Here is a 16,203-nt window from a genome sequence, read left to right as displayed (position 1 = left end):
TAATTATCCTTTAATCACTAGGTTGTGGTGGTCACATCCATGCAGATAATGGCAACATAAAATCTCCAGGCTGGCCTCTGAATTTTCCTGTCAACAGCAGGTGCACGTGGACGATCCAGACTCATGAGAGCAGCCATTTTGAATTGACGTTCGATAACAACTTCCACATACCAGACAGCAGTGGGCAATGTCAGAGAAGCTATGTGAAAGTTAGTGATGCATTGTGTATAATGAACTTTACAAAACATGACACATCTAGTTTTGAATGTGTGCGCCTTATTGTAAACACGTCACACAATATTGTACTACCACTTTAGACCCTCCCCCTCCTTCATTTTAACTTTTCCGTTTTCCCTCCAAAAAAATGCTTATAGTCGGCCATTAATCACAAGTATTAAAATTGTATTTCTGTTTCCCCTCACAAAAAGAGGCAATATTGATGGAGACATTTGGGGTTTATAGTGTAATAGATGTACACGCCCACATGGCGCTAATCACACCCACACAGCCGGGTCGCATTGTCAAAGGTGAGGCCGGTGCGCAGTCTCCATGCAGTCCATCACCCCCTCTTGTGGTGTATGTGCTGAGAAGAATAATCTATATTTGTATGGAATTGCACAGCCGCAAGAAATTGTGCAGGCCCTGGACTCGCCACACCTTCAAGACAGTGGCGACACGCTCTCAATTTTGAAGAACAGTGCTGAGAGCCGCCCCCACTGTGCCCCCTATATGTTGCAGCATGTCAGTCACGCTGCGGCCGACAGCACGATTGCCATGCGCAGAATGGGTCTCGCACCTGTGCAGACCCGATACCGTCAGATTTTGTTTGTAGACCGTCGGGTTTATGTACAAATCTGAATTGCGCCCTTAGGTGCTGTGCCAGACTCTACTGCACATGTACAGTTTACATAGTGAATTCTCTACTATACGTGTGTGTTAGGGTCTCCTGCTCAGTGCTGCCACGTCGTCACGGCAACCGGGAGACAAGTGCTAGCGGAGTAACCTGAGCGTAGCTGATACTCCGGTTCGGGTCTTTTGCTGTGCAGTGGTTACAGGCTCTGTGCACGGCAGGGGATCCGGTGCTGGTTTTTGTGCTCACAGTCTGTGAGGTCTGAGTGGGGCGTGGACAGCACCTGCTATATAAACCCTCTTCTCAGGTTAGGCAGATGCTGCTGAATCTTTGTTGGTTAGTCAGTTCCAGAAAAGCAAGCTAGTACTGTGTAAACTTTGTATTTGTTTGTTGCTTACTGCAAATAGGCCTTGGGATTTGGTATTACACTCTGCCAATCCAGACCTAGCAGTAAGACTGGAGTCAGTCGTTTAACCTGCTGGGGTTCTTTTGCTACTCTGTGAACCTAGCAAGTTTGCTGCTGTATTCTCAGACTTGCCTGCCAAAATCCTTTCTCACTGTGCAAGGTGTTCAGGTGTCAGTTTAGTGGCAGTAAGCTGAACCAGTGCACTGCAAGTGAGGACTAGGATTGTGGAGACTCTCCTTGTGTCTATTATTCCATCTCTGACCAAGGAGTTTACTGCCACACCCGTTGGTAACCCTTTAGGGTTTTGCTGTTGCCCTTAGCAACAGCATTTGGGGTCTCTACGTATTAAATCACTACATCTCGCTTCTTTCCATCTGAGCATTCCTAATACTAGGGAAACACCCAGTTTCTTAGCCTTTGGGCTTCTCTGTTCACTTTGTGTTTATTTTGTTACCCTATCACCTTCTGTGTATGTAATGTCATATTCCCCAGTCTGTCTGTGAGTTCATTTGTTTTGCATCCCTCACCGTTCAGACACCAGTACATTCCTGCTGGCACTGGTGTGCATAACATATTCAGCAGCCTAATACTCCTGTTGAAATTTTGTGGGAATGTGGAGCATACCCCTCAAAATACTTTGCAACAGGTGGTCGATCAGGTGCAGGTCCTGACTCGACAATTTAATGAATTGTCCATTAAAATGCACACCTCGCAGGCCGCTGGCGGAGCTCCCGCAGCAGCAGTACCTTCAGGGGTTAAGGAGCCGAAAGTAAATCTCCCGGATCGTTTTTCTGGAGATCGCTCGCAGTTCTTTTGTTTCAAGGAGAGCTGCAAGCTATATTTCCAGCTTAGGCCTCAGTCTTCTGGGTCGGAGATTCAGCGGGTGGGCATAGTGATTTCCTTGCTACAAGGAGACCCACAGGTCTGGGCATATGGGTTGCAGCCTGACTGTCCGTCGCTTAAAAGTGTTGATGCTTTTTTTTACGGCACTGGGCATGTTGTATGATGACCCTGACAAGACGGCCTCAGCCGAGGCTCAGATTTCGATCCTTAAGCAAGGGCGAAGGCCAGTTGAGGTTTATTGTACGGAGTTTCGGAGGTTGGCCCATGATACCCAGTGGAATGACCCAGCCCTGAGACACCAGTACCGAAGAGGTCTTTCTAACCAGTTAAAAGACCAACTGGTACAATATCCCTTGCCTGATAGCTTGGATCAGCTCATGCAGTTATCCATTCGGGTGGATAGACGGCTGAGAGAGCGCAGGCTTGAAAGGGAGACCGAGGTTTCCTTCTTTCCCAAGGGAACCTCAGACTCTGAGGAATTTTCCGAGGAGCCTATGCAGATTGGGGCTACCCGCCTCTCCTCGTGTGAGAAGACGTGGAGGAGACAGCAGGGGTTATGTTTGTACTGTGGGAATAAAGGTCATGTGGTAGTATCATGCCCAGAAAAGCCGGAAAACTTCAGGGCCTGAGGGTGATGGGAAATATCCTGTCAGGCCAGAAGTCAGAATTTCCCAAGAAGACTTTTATCATTCCGGTGACCTTAAAGATCCTCGGTCAAACTGTCAAGACTGAGGCCTTTGTGGACAGTGGGGCCGACGGGGTTTTTATGGACCGCCAATTCGCCCTGAAACACTCTGTTCCCTTAGTACCCTTGGCATCGGAAATTGAGATTTGTGGGTTAAACGGGGAACCATTATCCCAGGGTAAAATTACCTCTCGCACTAGCCAGATTTCTTTGTTTATTGGAGCCACACACTCTGAAAAATTGTCCTTTTATGTGACTGTCTGTACTTTTGCCCCATTGGTGTTGGGGTTACCCTGGTTAAGGGCCCACAATCCTCAATTTGACTGGGTCTCTGGGGAGATTCTTAGTTGGGGTACTGATTGTTTCAGGAGTTGTTTGAGCCTTCCAGTCAGGCTTTCGCAGCTAAATTTGCCAGGATTGCCAGGATGTTATGCAGATTTTGCGGACGTGTTCTCCAAAAGAGTTGCAGAGGTACTACCTCCCCATCGCCCCTATGACTGTGCCATTGATTTGTTGCCGAATGCTAAGCTTCCCAAGAGCAGGTTGTACTCTCTGTCACATCCTGAGACTCAGGCTATGGCAGAGTACATTCAGGATAACTTGGCTAAGGGATTTATCAGACCTTTACAGTCTCCAGTTGGGTCGGGGTTCTTCTTCGTGGGTAAAAAGGACGGTTCGTTGCGACCCTGCCTCGACTTCAGGGAATTGAACCGTATCACGATTAAAAACTCATACCCACTGCCTCTCATTTCGGTCTTGTTTGACCAGCTTCGTACTGCCACCATTTTTTCTAAGATTGACCTACGCGGTGCGTACAATCTAATCCGAATAAGAGAGGGGGATGAATGGAAGACTGCCTTTAATACCCACTCAGGGCATTATGAATATTTGGTGATGCCTTTTGGGCTCTGTAATGCCCCGGCAGTCTTCCAGGACTTCATGAACGATGTGCTCAGGGAATATTTGGATAGATTCTTAGTTGTATACTTAGATGACATCCTAATCTTCTCCCATTCCCTGGAGGAACATCGGAAGCATGTACGCTTAGTCCTCCAGAAACTCAGAGACCACCGGCTTGGGGCGAAGCTGGAGAAGTGCGAATTTGAAGTTCAGCAAATCGCATTTCTAGGATATATTATCTCCCCAGAAGGTTTCCAAATGGAGGGTTCCAAGGTACAGGCAGTCCTGGATTGGGTGCAGCCCACTAGTTTGAAGGCGCTTCAGCGATTTCTGGGCTTTGGGAATTTTTATAGACATTTATCGCTGGATTTTCGTCTATAGTGGCGCCCTTGGTGGCACTCACTAAGAAAGGGGCGGATGTTGCTCACTGGTCTTGTGAGGCCAAAGCGGCTTTTGCCCGTCTCAAAAGGGCATTTGTCTCGGCCAAGGTGCTGCAACACCCAGATCCAGAGCGTCCTTTTGTGGTGGAGGTGGATGCCTCTGAGATGGGTATTGGGGCAGTGCTCTCTCAGATGGGGGTGTCTGATAATCGCCTTCATCCCTGTGCTTACTTTTCCCGTAAATTTTCGGCCGGCCGAGATGAATTATGACGTGGGTAACCGGGAATTGTTGGCTATTAAGGATGCACTCGAGGAGTGGAGACACTGGCTTGAGGGGGCTAAGTTTGTGGTCTCAATTCTCACCGACCATAAGAATTTGGCATATTTAGAGTCAGCGAAGCGCCTCAATGCCAGGCAGGCACGATGGGCTTTGTTTTTTGCTCGCTTTAATTTTTTGATAACATATCGCCCTGGGTCAAAAAACATCAAGGCTGATGCGCTCTCGCAGAGTTTTGCTTCAATCCAGGAGACCACCGAGGAGCCATTGCCCATTGTGTCCCCATCATGTATTAAAGTGGGCATTACCCAGGACCTCTTGTCATTAGTCCTTAGAGCACAGGAGCAGGCTCCTCCAGACCTTCCGGTAGGTCTTTTGTTTGTGCCTCCTAGGTTAAGACAGCGAGTGTTCCTGGAATTCCATGCCAAGAAGTCGGCAGGTCACCCGGGTATTGCCAGAACTCGGGAGTTGCTATCTAGGGCGGTGTGGTGGCCCTCGGTGGCTAGGGATGTGGATCAGTGGGTTCGGGCATGTGACATCTGTGCCCGAAATAAGACTCCTAGAGGGGTTCCTGTTGGCCCATTACATCCACTCTCTATTCCATCTAAGCCATGGACCCACATTTCAATGGATTTTGTGGTGGACTTGCCCAAATCCTCGGGGATGACAGCCATCTGGGTTGTCGTTGACAGGTTTTCGAAGATGGCGCACTTCGTTCCATTGGTTGGGCTGCCATCGGCCAGATGCCTGTCTGAATTATTTATGCTGCATGTTGTGCGCCTCCACGGGTTGCCACTTGATGTGGTCTCTGACCGCGGATCCCAGTTTGTGGCCAAATTCTGGAGGGCATTTTGTTCCGATCTCCAGATTTCTGTCAGCTTGTCGTCAGGCTACCATCCGCAGTCTAATGGGCAGACTGAAAGGGTGAACCAGTCCTTGGAGCAGTTCCTCAGGTGTTATGTCTCCAAGTGTCAGACTGACTGGGTTGCTCATCTGTCCATGGCGGAGTTTGCCTATAACAACGCGGCTCACTCTGCTACAGGGATCTCTCCCTTCCTTTGTGTGTATGGGCATCATCCTAAGGCCAATTCTTTTGACCCCCTGGACTCCACGCCTGGTGGTTCCTCTGTGGTTTCGGTCCTTAGAGGTATTTGGAGGAAAGTGAAGAAAGCCCTTGTGTCTGTGTCATTAGTGACCAAAAGGGTTTTTGATAAGCGGAAAAGACCCTGCAGCTTCAAATTAGGAGACTTCGTCTGGTTGTCTACCAAGAATTTGAAGTTGAGACAGCCATCTCATAAGTTAGGCCCCTGGTTCATCGGTCCTTATAAGATCACTAGGGTTATCAATCCGGTGGCATTTCAGTTAGATCTACCCCGTTCTTTGGGTATCAATAAAACATTTCATTGTTCCCTTTTAAAACGGGCGATTAGTAATCCTTCTTCCAGTGGAAGACCTTCCCCTCTTCTGATACGTGGCCAGAGGGAGTTTGTTGTTGAAAGGATTCTTGACTCCAAGCTGGTTCGGGGTCGGCTGTCATTTTTGATGCACTGGAAGGGGTATGGCCCGGAGGAGCGGTCGTGGGTGCGCAGTTGTGATCTTCATGCCCCCAGACTGTTACGCTCTTTCTTCTCGCAGTTCCCCGATAAACCCGGTGGTAGGGGTTCTTTGACCCCTCGTCAGAGGGGGGGTACTGTTAGGGTCTCCTGCTCTGTGCTGCCACGTCGTCATGGCAACCGGGAGACAAGTGCTAGTGGAGTAACCTGAGCGTAGCTGATACTCCGGTTCGGGTCTTTTGCTGTGCGGTGGTTACAGGCTCTGTGCACGGCAGGGGATCCGGTGCTGGTTTTTGTGCTCACAGTCTGTGAGGTCTGAGTGGGGCGTGGACAGCACCTGCTATATAAACCCTCTTCTCAGGTTAGGCAGATGCTGCTGAATCTTTGTTGGTTAGTCAGTTCCTGAAAAGCTAGCTAGTACTGTGTAAACTTTGTATTTGTTTGTTGCTTACTGCAAATAGGCCTTGGGATTTGGTATTACACTCTGCCAATCCAGACCTAGCAGTAAGACTGGAGTCAGTTGTTTAACCTGCTGGGGTTCTTTTGCTACTCTGTGAACCTAGCAAGTTTGCGGCTGTATTCTCAGACTTGCCTGCCAAAATCCTTTCTCACTGTAAGCTGAACCAGTGCACTGCAAGTGAGGACTAGGATTGTGGAGACTCTCCTTGTGTCTATTATTCCATCTCTGACCAAGGAGTTTACTGCAACACCCGTTGGTAACCCTTTAGGGTTTTGCTGTTGCCCTTAGCAACAGCATTTCGGGTTCTCTACGTATTAAATCACTACATCTCGCTTCTTTCCATCTGAGCATTCCTAATACTAGGGAGACACCCAGTTTCTTAGCCTTTGGGCTTCTCTGTTCACTTTGTGTTTATTTTGTTACCCTATCACCTTCTGTGTATGTAATGTCATATTTCCCAGTCTGTCTGTGAGTTCATTTGTTTTGCATCCCTCACCGTTCAGACACCAGTACATTCCTGCTGGCACTGTTGTGCATAACAGTGTGGACATGTCTGGGAAAATGTCGCCATTTTCCAGGTGATTCATGCAGTAGTGGCCGAAAGGTAGGTATTGTCAGTGGGGGGTGGTCTTCAGTATGCCGGTATACTGTGCGCCGGGAACCCGACAGCCGGCATACCGACACTTATTCTCCCTCGTGGGGGTCTGACTAAAGGTAGGTATTGTCAGTGGGGGGTGGTCTTCAGTATGCCGGTATGCTGGTCGCCGGGAGCCCGACCGTCGGCATACCGTAGTGAACCCGTCAGTGGGTACAGATTGAGCTTGGGTCTGTGTGACCAGCACACCCACGCCCATTATATACATGCCATTGTCCCACAGCACTCTCACATTAGGCTCTTCATCATTTTCTTTCAGCCCCAGGCCCATGTAGCACTTAATCCGGTCCTGTACAGCTAAAGTATACAATTAAAATAGATTCTAGAATTCTAATTGTTAAAGTCTGTCTTTCTCTGTCTCTGTGCTGGTCAGGTATGGAGTGGGACTGAGGAGACACAAGAGGTCCCATTGTCCTCTGCATGTGGGGACTCGGCACCAGGCCCTGTAGTCTCTCCAGGAAGCACAGTGAAATTAATATTCCAGTCAGAAGATGATCCGGGAAGGGGTTTCTCAGCCAGGTTCCGCAGCAGTAAGTGAAACTATAGAAGCAGCGATATCTGGCTATACTAGTGGAAGATTTATTTTACATTGTGGCATTTTATTACCTGCCAATCCCACAATAATTGCCAGGCAGTGATGGAAGTTATTTTGCTTTTCCTTAAATACTGTTCATTATTATTGAATCCACAATTTTATAGCTCTGCTTTAAGCAAACAAATTATTGGAGAATTCCAAGACTGATGATAAAACATATTTGGCATGGTCCATGCAATAACTCAGCATCCAGCAATGCAGTAATGTTTGCGAACCCCATCCATCTCTGGATAATCCAGTGTGCAGTATTCACAAATGTGCAGTCACCTATAATAACCAATCAGGCGGCCATTTTTATGTTCATATTACAAAGTCCTGATTGGTTACTCTGTTACAGCACATCACATGTTATTAAATATGCCCAAGTATATCCATTTTGTTAAACTTGCAAGGTTTCGGTCCTAATGACCGCTACTGCACTATGCCAATGGGTGTATGTGGTACAATTTGTTCCCTGATTATGTCATTAATGTTATATTTAATTTTTACTTGCAGGATGTGGAGCAAACTTCACAAAGTCAAGTGGTCGAATTGTTTCGTTAAACTATCCAAATAAATATGATAATGACTTGAACTGCAACTATACCATCCACACTGATGACAACATGTTCATTGTGCTGACCTTCCTGGCGTTTGAGTTGGAACGTGAGTGTTCTAATCGAGCACCCTGCCCAGACAGTGCTATGATTCCTGTTTCTATAAGGAGATTGCATCCCATAGCCATTCATGTTCCTTTATTTAATTGTATAATAAGATGAATAAGGAAAGTTTGGTGGAAGCTGTGCTGCCTGACCTTGCCTTTAGTCCTGTTTCTGACTCTGTTTGTGTCTTCTCATTTTAATTTTCGGTCCTACCTGTGGCAGCCTAGCTGGGAGGAACATGGGGGATGCCTCATAGTCTATCACCTCCTTGCTGGGGTCACTGATGACAATTCTGTGTATCATGTGATTCCATGGCAAGTATTAGCGGCACAGAGTGTCCATTTGCACATTGGCCGCTGGCGTTCTGCTGCCTGCTTATACTGCTGGGAGATGTAGGAGTCAAAAAAGGACTGCAGTATTCAGTTTCTTCCAGATCCGTCCACCTTGGACTTTCTTCAGACATCTATAGCTACAGGAATCTCTTTTCCTAATTCTATCCCTGTATTGTTTGCTTCATTCAGTACAGTCAGGTAATACATTGCATGTTCCCTTGCCATCTCATTTCTATAGGGGTCCTTAGCCTGCAGGGAATTCCTCATTCAGTGTGCTATACAATATGCGATGAGGTCTGAGATGCAGCCACCTGTGCATGCAAGAAGCAGATCATTTAGCGCATATGTTGGAAATGAATGCATGTCCGCATATTTTGTGGGATATAATAGTTTTTGAATATGTATCCAAGCTACAAAGGCTACAATGTAATACATTAACACACCCTGCACATAAAAGTATATGACAAAGGAGAACATACTGACTTCATACATGTACGTATTCATTTAACGCTGTATTGCTACACGCCCTTATTGTGTGTTACATTGGGCCTGATATATAGGTGGATGCAAATCGGCTTGGCACTGCGTTTTCAGTTGTAGTGGATCTGAGAAGATATGCAAATGCCACAGGAGCACTGGTATAACTACCGTGGGTGCAGGGGGTGCGGTTGCTAAGGGGCCCGCACTGTCTCCGGGGCCTGCCTTCCACTCTGCACCCAATCACACATTATACTGTGGCCCCCGCTTCCCACCAGCCTCGCTCCACCACTCTGCACTGCAGCTGCCTGGTACCTCTTCTGACTCATCCCACCCAGTCAAGCTACAGAGTCCATCCCAGCTGCCTGGATGGACTAACGGTGTGACCAGAGTTGTAGGCGAGCTCCGTGGGACTGGCAGCATGTCGGGACCCAGGAGGTTGTTGTAGCTGGTGGCATTGCAAAGTTGGGACCTGGGGGTTTAGGAGAGCTTGTGGCACTGCAAAGTCTGGACCCGGGTAGTTGAGGAGCTGGCAGCAATGAAAAGTCGGGACCCAAAGGGTTGGTAGTGCTGGCGGCATTGCAAAGTAGGGACCCGGGGGGCTGGGGGTGCTGGCGGCAATGCAAATTAGGGATCAAGGGGGTTCTAGGTGCTGGCGGCAATGCAAAGTAGGGACCAAGGGGGTTGTGGGTGCAGGTGGCAATGTAAAGTCGGGACCCGTGGGTTGGGGGAGCTGGTGGCAATGCAAGTTGGGACCAGGGGTGGTGGGAGGGGTTCGGGTCAGCGTTTTGTTGTGAGGCCCGGCAACTTATAGTTACGCCTCTGCACAGGAGCCATCTTTTGCAGCATCAGAGAAACATTGGGATCATCGCGAGATCATCTGACATCTGAGCATCCATAAGGTTGCTCACAATGTCCACTGCAAGTAAGCTGCCGAAGCCAGGGAATCTGCATCCAAAAACGCGGCACACCCCAATACAGAAGCAGGTTGCCTCCATTTTCTACAACACTCCCCATCGCCTCCCCCCAACGCCTGCAGCCTATCAGTGAAGCTGCATCTAGAGACACACTGCCACCACCATTGCTGGACCATTGTGGCTCCTACACAACAGAAAACATTGCTCATTTGCGATGGAATCTGAACAGTGTCCACGTGTGAATCAGGCTCATTGTTATGACTGGATGGGGGTGGGGGAGCCCTCTACCACCCCTTGGTTTTGGCCGGAGACTATGAAGGAAATGGAGCGACTCCCACGGTTTGATCTGGGGAGAAATTCCACCCTACAAGAATATTTCCTAGGTGGCCAGGTGATCAATTGTACAGCAGAAAGTCTTGCACTGAGTAATTATCATGCAATGTTGTTGGTTTTTACCCACTACAAAATCCTTACATTGTTTCTGAAATAAGCAGTGCTATTTAGTCATGTCTCATTATGTTGTGTGTTGCGTGTATATTCAGCAGACAGATACTTACCTCACCTTTTCCTGCATTCCGTCAATTACATCAGGCCATGAAACAAGTGTTATTTTTAAAGCCTAAACCAAACTACGGAGGAGTATTTTTTAATGACGTCAGCTGTAATACTGTACTGCCCAGATCCCATATGCACATACTATGTAACATTTATTTACTATAGCATAGTATTTCTAGGTCTGAATGTTGCATCCAAACCTTGTTACTGTGTACAATTAGTTAATGTTATGTGTTGATATATGATAGTACATGTTATGGAGCTATAACATCATGCCATCAAATTAACTATTATATGCATGCATTTACAGACAGCTCTGACTGCAGTAAGGATAAAGTGAGAATATTCAGTGGACCATCAACTTCAACTTCATCCCCAATTGCAACACTCTGCGGTGACGCAGTTCCTGCTCCGGTCAGCAGTAGAGGGACAATGTCAATAAATTTATACACAGACTCTACTATAACCATGCACGGATTTATGGCAAGCTACAGAGTTTTCCGTGAGTAACTACGTCAATATAGGGGCATATTATCAGCTATGAGTCTCTGCCTAATGCACAGTGAAATAGGCACTGAACATAAAGGTAGCTCCATATGGTTTAACTAGCTATCTATCAACTGTGAGCTATGAGCAACTTTCCCCAGAATATACATGGGATGTAAATATACTTAAATGTGCGCACACACTTTCCCATTTGGATGTTACAAGATGGATTATTAGTTTCCATTCCTTGTAGAATTCTAGTTTTTAGCGATCTATAACACCCAAGTTGCAGAACCATGGGAGCCCCATGACTGGAACCCAACAGTCCCTAGGTAACTTACTTCTTGTGGTGCTGGTAGATCGAAGGCAACCACATGGCACATACGCATAACAATCTAGAGACCGTTTATATATTAGAACTCCCCAACAAGGTTCATTCTTACAATAATAGATGGAAAAAAAACTGTTTCTAAACCGTGAGGTTCTAGATTTAATACAGAGCATGTACTGGAAGGTGACCAGAACAAAAGGAGGTGAATTACTTTGACTTTCTGAGCATACCAGGCAAAGCAACTTTGGACACGTTTCTGGAAGGGGGTTAATGTGTAAAACAAAAGGTAACACCAGGCGATTCTTCATTATCTAGGCTTTTGTTCATGTAAATTATTAATAAAACAGTCTTGTTTTGCTTTTATTCATGTGTCCTCACTAGGTTTTTCTTCATCTTGTTACTGTGTAAGGAAGGTGTCCCCTCTCTAGCTTTTGTTCATGTAGTCCCTCTAGATACAGTACCTTTGTAAGGTGTCCCCTCACTAGACTTTTCTCCAAGTAGCCCCTCTAGATACTGTTCAGGGTGTACCCTCAGTAGGCTTTTCTCCACGTAGTCTCTCTAGATACTGTGTTCTTTCATGCAGTACTTTTAAAAAGCCTCAGAAGGCTTTTCTCCATGTAATACCTCTAGGTTAGTTACATGTCCTCACTTTGCTTTTCACAATGCTTGTTAGGTACCTTTATTATATTTATTTCAGAGGATACACTCACAGCGCTGTTTATCAGATAGTTATACAATTACTTGGTTCAGAAGGGAAGTATTATAATTGATTTCATGACTCAGGGAGACACAAGGCCAAGTTTGCCAACCTCTGTTTTATCAATAATTTCACCAATGTATTACTCTACCTATTGTATATGTTTTACCCATGTTGATAGGAGTTTTCTTTACCAACAGTACAACTTTGATACTTTCAAATGCAGCACAACATGGACTTGCAGTGTGTTTACGATATGTGTAGATACTGCAAACATAAATCTGACGGCAGATAAAAACCATTTCACCCATTCTTTCTACCCCTTTAGGGTGTGGTTAGGGTTAGGGTATTAGGGATTAGGATTAAGGGTGATTGTACTCATTGGCCATGTCATTATCAGGATTTTTGTATGCACAGCATCAGATCTGTTCTGATACAGTATGCTTATATAAAGACCATTTATATCTAGTGTATTCATTCTGTACCATATCAAATCATTGTACACAAACTGTATACACTGTCTTCTATATTTCAGCGTGTGGAGGAACATATAATCGCACTTCTGGAATCATAAGGAGCCCAACACATTCTTTTGCCGATTATCACAACAACATGAACTGCACCTATCACATCACAGCACAGGAAAGCAGGATTATTGAACTAAAGTATGTTGGGAATTTTCTGATATTTTCTCTAAGAAAAAATAGTCTCTAATAAGCATGTAGAGATAAGTTTTCATAATCAATGAAAATGTGTAAATCCTTTTCTAGAATAATATGATAATAAATATAATGGGGGAATCACATTTCTGAGACCTGTCTCACAATGATCGCTTTCATTTTGTAAACTGTTCTGGAGAAATGCGTTACTTTGTGATCTGTTGAGGTGGTTGCTTTGTGATCAGTTGCAGTGGTTGCTTTGTGATCAGTTGCAGTGGTTGCTTTGTGATCAGTTGCGGTGGTTGCTTTGTGATCAGTTGCGGTGGTTGCTTTGTGATCAGTTGCGGTGGATGCTTTGTGATTGGTTGCGGTGGATGCTTTGTGATTGGTTGCGGTGATTGTTTTGTGATCGGTTGTGGTGGTTGCTTTGTGATCAGTCACGGTGATTACTTTGTGATTAGTCACGGTGATTACTTTGTGATTGGTCACGGGGGTTGCTTTGTGATCGGTTGCAGTGGTTTCTTTGTGATTGGTTCGGTGATTGCTTTGTAATCGGTTGCGATGATTGCTTTGTGATCTGTTGCGGTGATTGCTTTGTGATCTGTTGCGGTGATTGCTTTGTGATCGGTTGCGGTGGTTGCTTTGTGATCGGTTGCGGTGATTGTTTTGTGATCGGTTGCGGTGATTGTTTTGTGATCGGTTGCGGTGATTGTTTTGTGATCGGTTGTGGTGGTTGCTTTGTGATCAGTCACGGTGGTTGTTTTGTGATCAGTTGCAGTGATTGCTTTGTGATCTGTAGCGGTGGTTGCTTTGTGATTGGTCATGGGGGTTGCTTTGTGATGGGTTGCAGTGGTTTCTTTGTGATCGGGTTCGGTGATTGCTTTGTAATCGGTTGCAGTGATTGCTTTGTGATCGGTTGCGATGATTGCTTTGTGCTCAGTTGCGGTGATTGCTTTCTGATCTGTTGTGGTGGTTGCTTTGTGATCTGTTGCGGTGGTTGCTTTGTGATCTGTTGCGGTGGTTGCTTTGTGATCTGTTGCGGTGGTTGCTTTGTGATCTGTTGCGGTGGCTGCTTTGTGATCTGTTGCGGTGGCTGCTTTGTGATTGGTTGTGGCGGTTGCTTTGTGATTGGCTGCAAATACTGAATCAGGGAGCATTGGTAAAGCTCCCTAGACTCTTTAGGGTTCTTTAGAAGTGCACCTAGAAGAGGATCACTAAGAAATATTCCAACATCTGACTACTTTAGTACCACGTCTTTCATGAAATACATTTTAAGTTTCACCTACTGATATGTCCTCATACATCTAGTCTCAAATACACCACACAGCGCTAGATGCTTGATCCGAGTGAATGTTCAGGTCCCGTGCAACTCTGCTAATGTCAGGTGACTTTTTTTGACAAGAGTGACACAGTGACAACAGTGACACAGTATTACATTATAGGACACTTTTTAAAATGACTCGTGACATAAGTGAGAATAAACATACGGATATACTGATTTTTACATATGTTCATGTCACTTGTGTTTTATATACACAGGATAAGTTCGATAATATTTTTCCTGATGTAGTGGCGAGTTCAACATTCAAAATTTCAACATTGAGAATGGGGACACTGCGAGGTGTAACCCGGCATGCCGACATGTTAATAATACAGCGTAAAGCAGTTAATCAGTGTCAGCTTTATATATTGTATTGGTTGTATTGCTGTGGCGGGTGACAGCCACTAGAAGATGATACTTGAACACTTGAAAGTCACTGTATTAAAAATGTTAGAATCCCCAAATCTATCTGTCCGTCACTCTTATTTGTAAATAAACAGCCAAATTTATTGGCAATCGGCAGGAACCACCAGCACCAGACGGCTTTAAGATCAGTGAAACAGGAACTTTTTTAGATTCTTGTGATTTTTAACTATACAAATTGGTATGTGTATTTTATTATTAGAGTCAATGGTGCCTGGCAAACTGCATCTGCATAATAACAAATAAGGGCGTAGCTACCATAGGTGCAGGCAGTGCATCTGCTATGGGGCCCAGAGCTGAGAGGGGCCAACCTTCTGTGTCAAAGTTACATGTGTCATATACATTTTTTCGCCATTGGGTGGTATGTAGGAGTCCTTTCAAACTTTTTCCTTGTGGCCTTCAATATATCTAGGTGTGCCTCTGGACCTGCTCATTGTAGTGTGGTATAAGATGAACCGTAGGGCATTTTAATGTTATATAATATGAACCGGGGCACTGCAATGAGGCACAATATGAACGGGGAGCACTCTATATCATAATGTGAATTGGGGGTACTGTGGGCATAATGTGTACTGGCAGCTTTGAAATGTGACATAGGGTGAACTTAAGCACTACTACCATTCATAAAAGAAACTTGGGCACTACTATGGGGCATAACATTAAATAAGGCTCTACTATGGTTCAGCAAATGAACTAGGGCACTATTATAGGGCATACAATGAACAACTGCTGCGGAGAAGAGTCTCTCTAGAAGCATTGAAACGGGCCCCTTCAAAATGTTACTATGGGGCCCACAAAGTTCTCGCTACACCCCTGATAACAATCAACTATAGGAAGCCTCTTTTTTTACAATATTAATTATTTGTCATGTTTGTTTACAGATTTAACCAGTTTGATGTAGAGGGATCATCCTCCTGTTTATTTGATTATGTTGCTGTCTATGATGGGTCAGACAAATACAGCCCATTGGTCGGAAAGTTCTGCGGGAACGTTCCCCCTCCGGTTATAAGGAGCTCCAGCAATAACTTATTCCTAGTCTTCCGGACTGATAGTGATATCACAGCCGGCGGCTGGAGAGCATCATTCAGACAGACGCTAGGTAAGTACTGACTGCAGACATTAGTAAAACCTATGCTGGTACTTCTATGATGTACAGTGGCTGTGGACACACAAAAGCCCAGGTACCAGCTCAGTGAGTGCACCCACCTTCACAACTGCAGTGAATTGATTACAACTCTATTAACAGACGTGGACCAGATGTACTGTGCCTTGAAAAGCTATAAAGTGAAGAGTGATAAAGTACCAGCCAATCAGCTCCTAACTGCCATGTTACAGGCTGTGTTTGAAAAATGTCAGTTAGGAGCTGGTTGGTTGGTGGTTATCACTCTCCACTTTATCACTTTTCAAGATACTAAGCAGTGATAAAAGTGGAGAAGTGAGCCAGTGGAGAAGTTGCCCATGGCAACCAAAACAGCATTGATGTAACATTTCAAATGTGCATACTATACAATTGTACGGAACAGCTGATTGGTTGCCATGGGAAATTTCTCCACTGACTCACTTCTCCATTTTTATCACTGCTTAGTACATGTCCCCCTTAGTACATCTTGCCCATAGAGGGAAATGTACTAAGCCTTGGAGAGAGATAACGTGGATGGAGATAAAGCACCAACCAACCAGCTCCTGTCATTTTTCAAAAACAGCCAGTAACAATGCAGTTGGGAGCTAACTGGTTGGTACTTTATCTCCGTCCACTTTAT

At 45.5% G+C, this 16,203-nt stretch overlaps 1 protein-coding gene across 1 annotated transcript in view; it reads left to right on the top strand.

Moving 5' to 3' along the window:
- CUBN (cubilin) overlaps positions 1-16,203 on the top strand; it is a 729,033-nt gene that overhangs the window by 635,345 nt on the left and 77,485 nt on the right. The window contains exons 53-58 of the mRNA XM_063921523.1: positions 22-209; positions 7,383-7,539; positions 8,100-8,249; positions 10,837-11,028; positions 12,576-12,705; positions 15,325-15,542. Coding sequence (XP_063777593.1) covers positions 22-209; positions 7,383-7,539; positions 8,100-8,249; positions 10,837-11,028; positions 12,576-12,705; positions 15,325-15,542 — 1,035 coding nt within the window. The remainder of the gene's footprint in view (positions 1-21; positions 210-7,382; positions 7,540-8,099; positions 8,250-10,836; positions 11,029-12,575; positions 12,706-15,324; positions 15,543-16,203) is intronic.

The sequence above is a fragment of the Pseudophryne corroboree genome, chromosome 5 (assembly GCF_028390025.1).
Source record: "Pseudophryne corroboree isolate aPseCor3 chromosome 5, aPseCor3.hap2, whole genome shotgun sequence".
Classification (NCBI taxonomy): domain Eukaryota; kingdom Metazoa; phylum Chordata; class Amphibia; order Anura; family Myobatrachidae; genus Pseudophryne; species Pseudophryne corroboree.
Note: the sequence above shows the minus strand (reverse complement) of the source record. Positions and strands in the feature narration are given on the sequence as shown.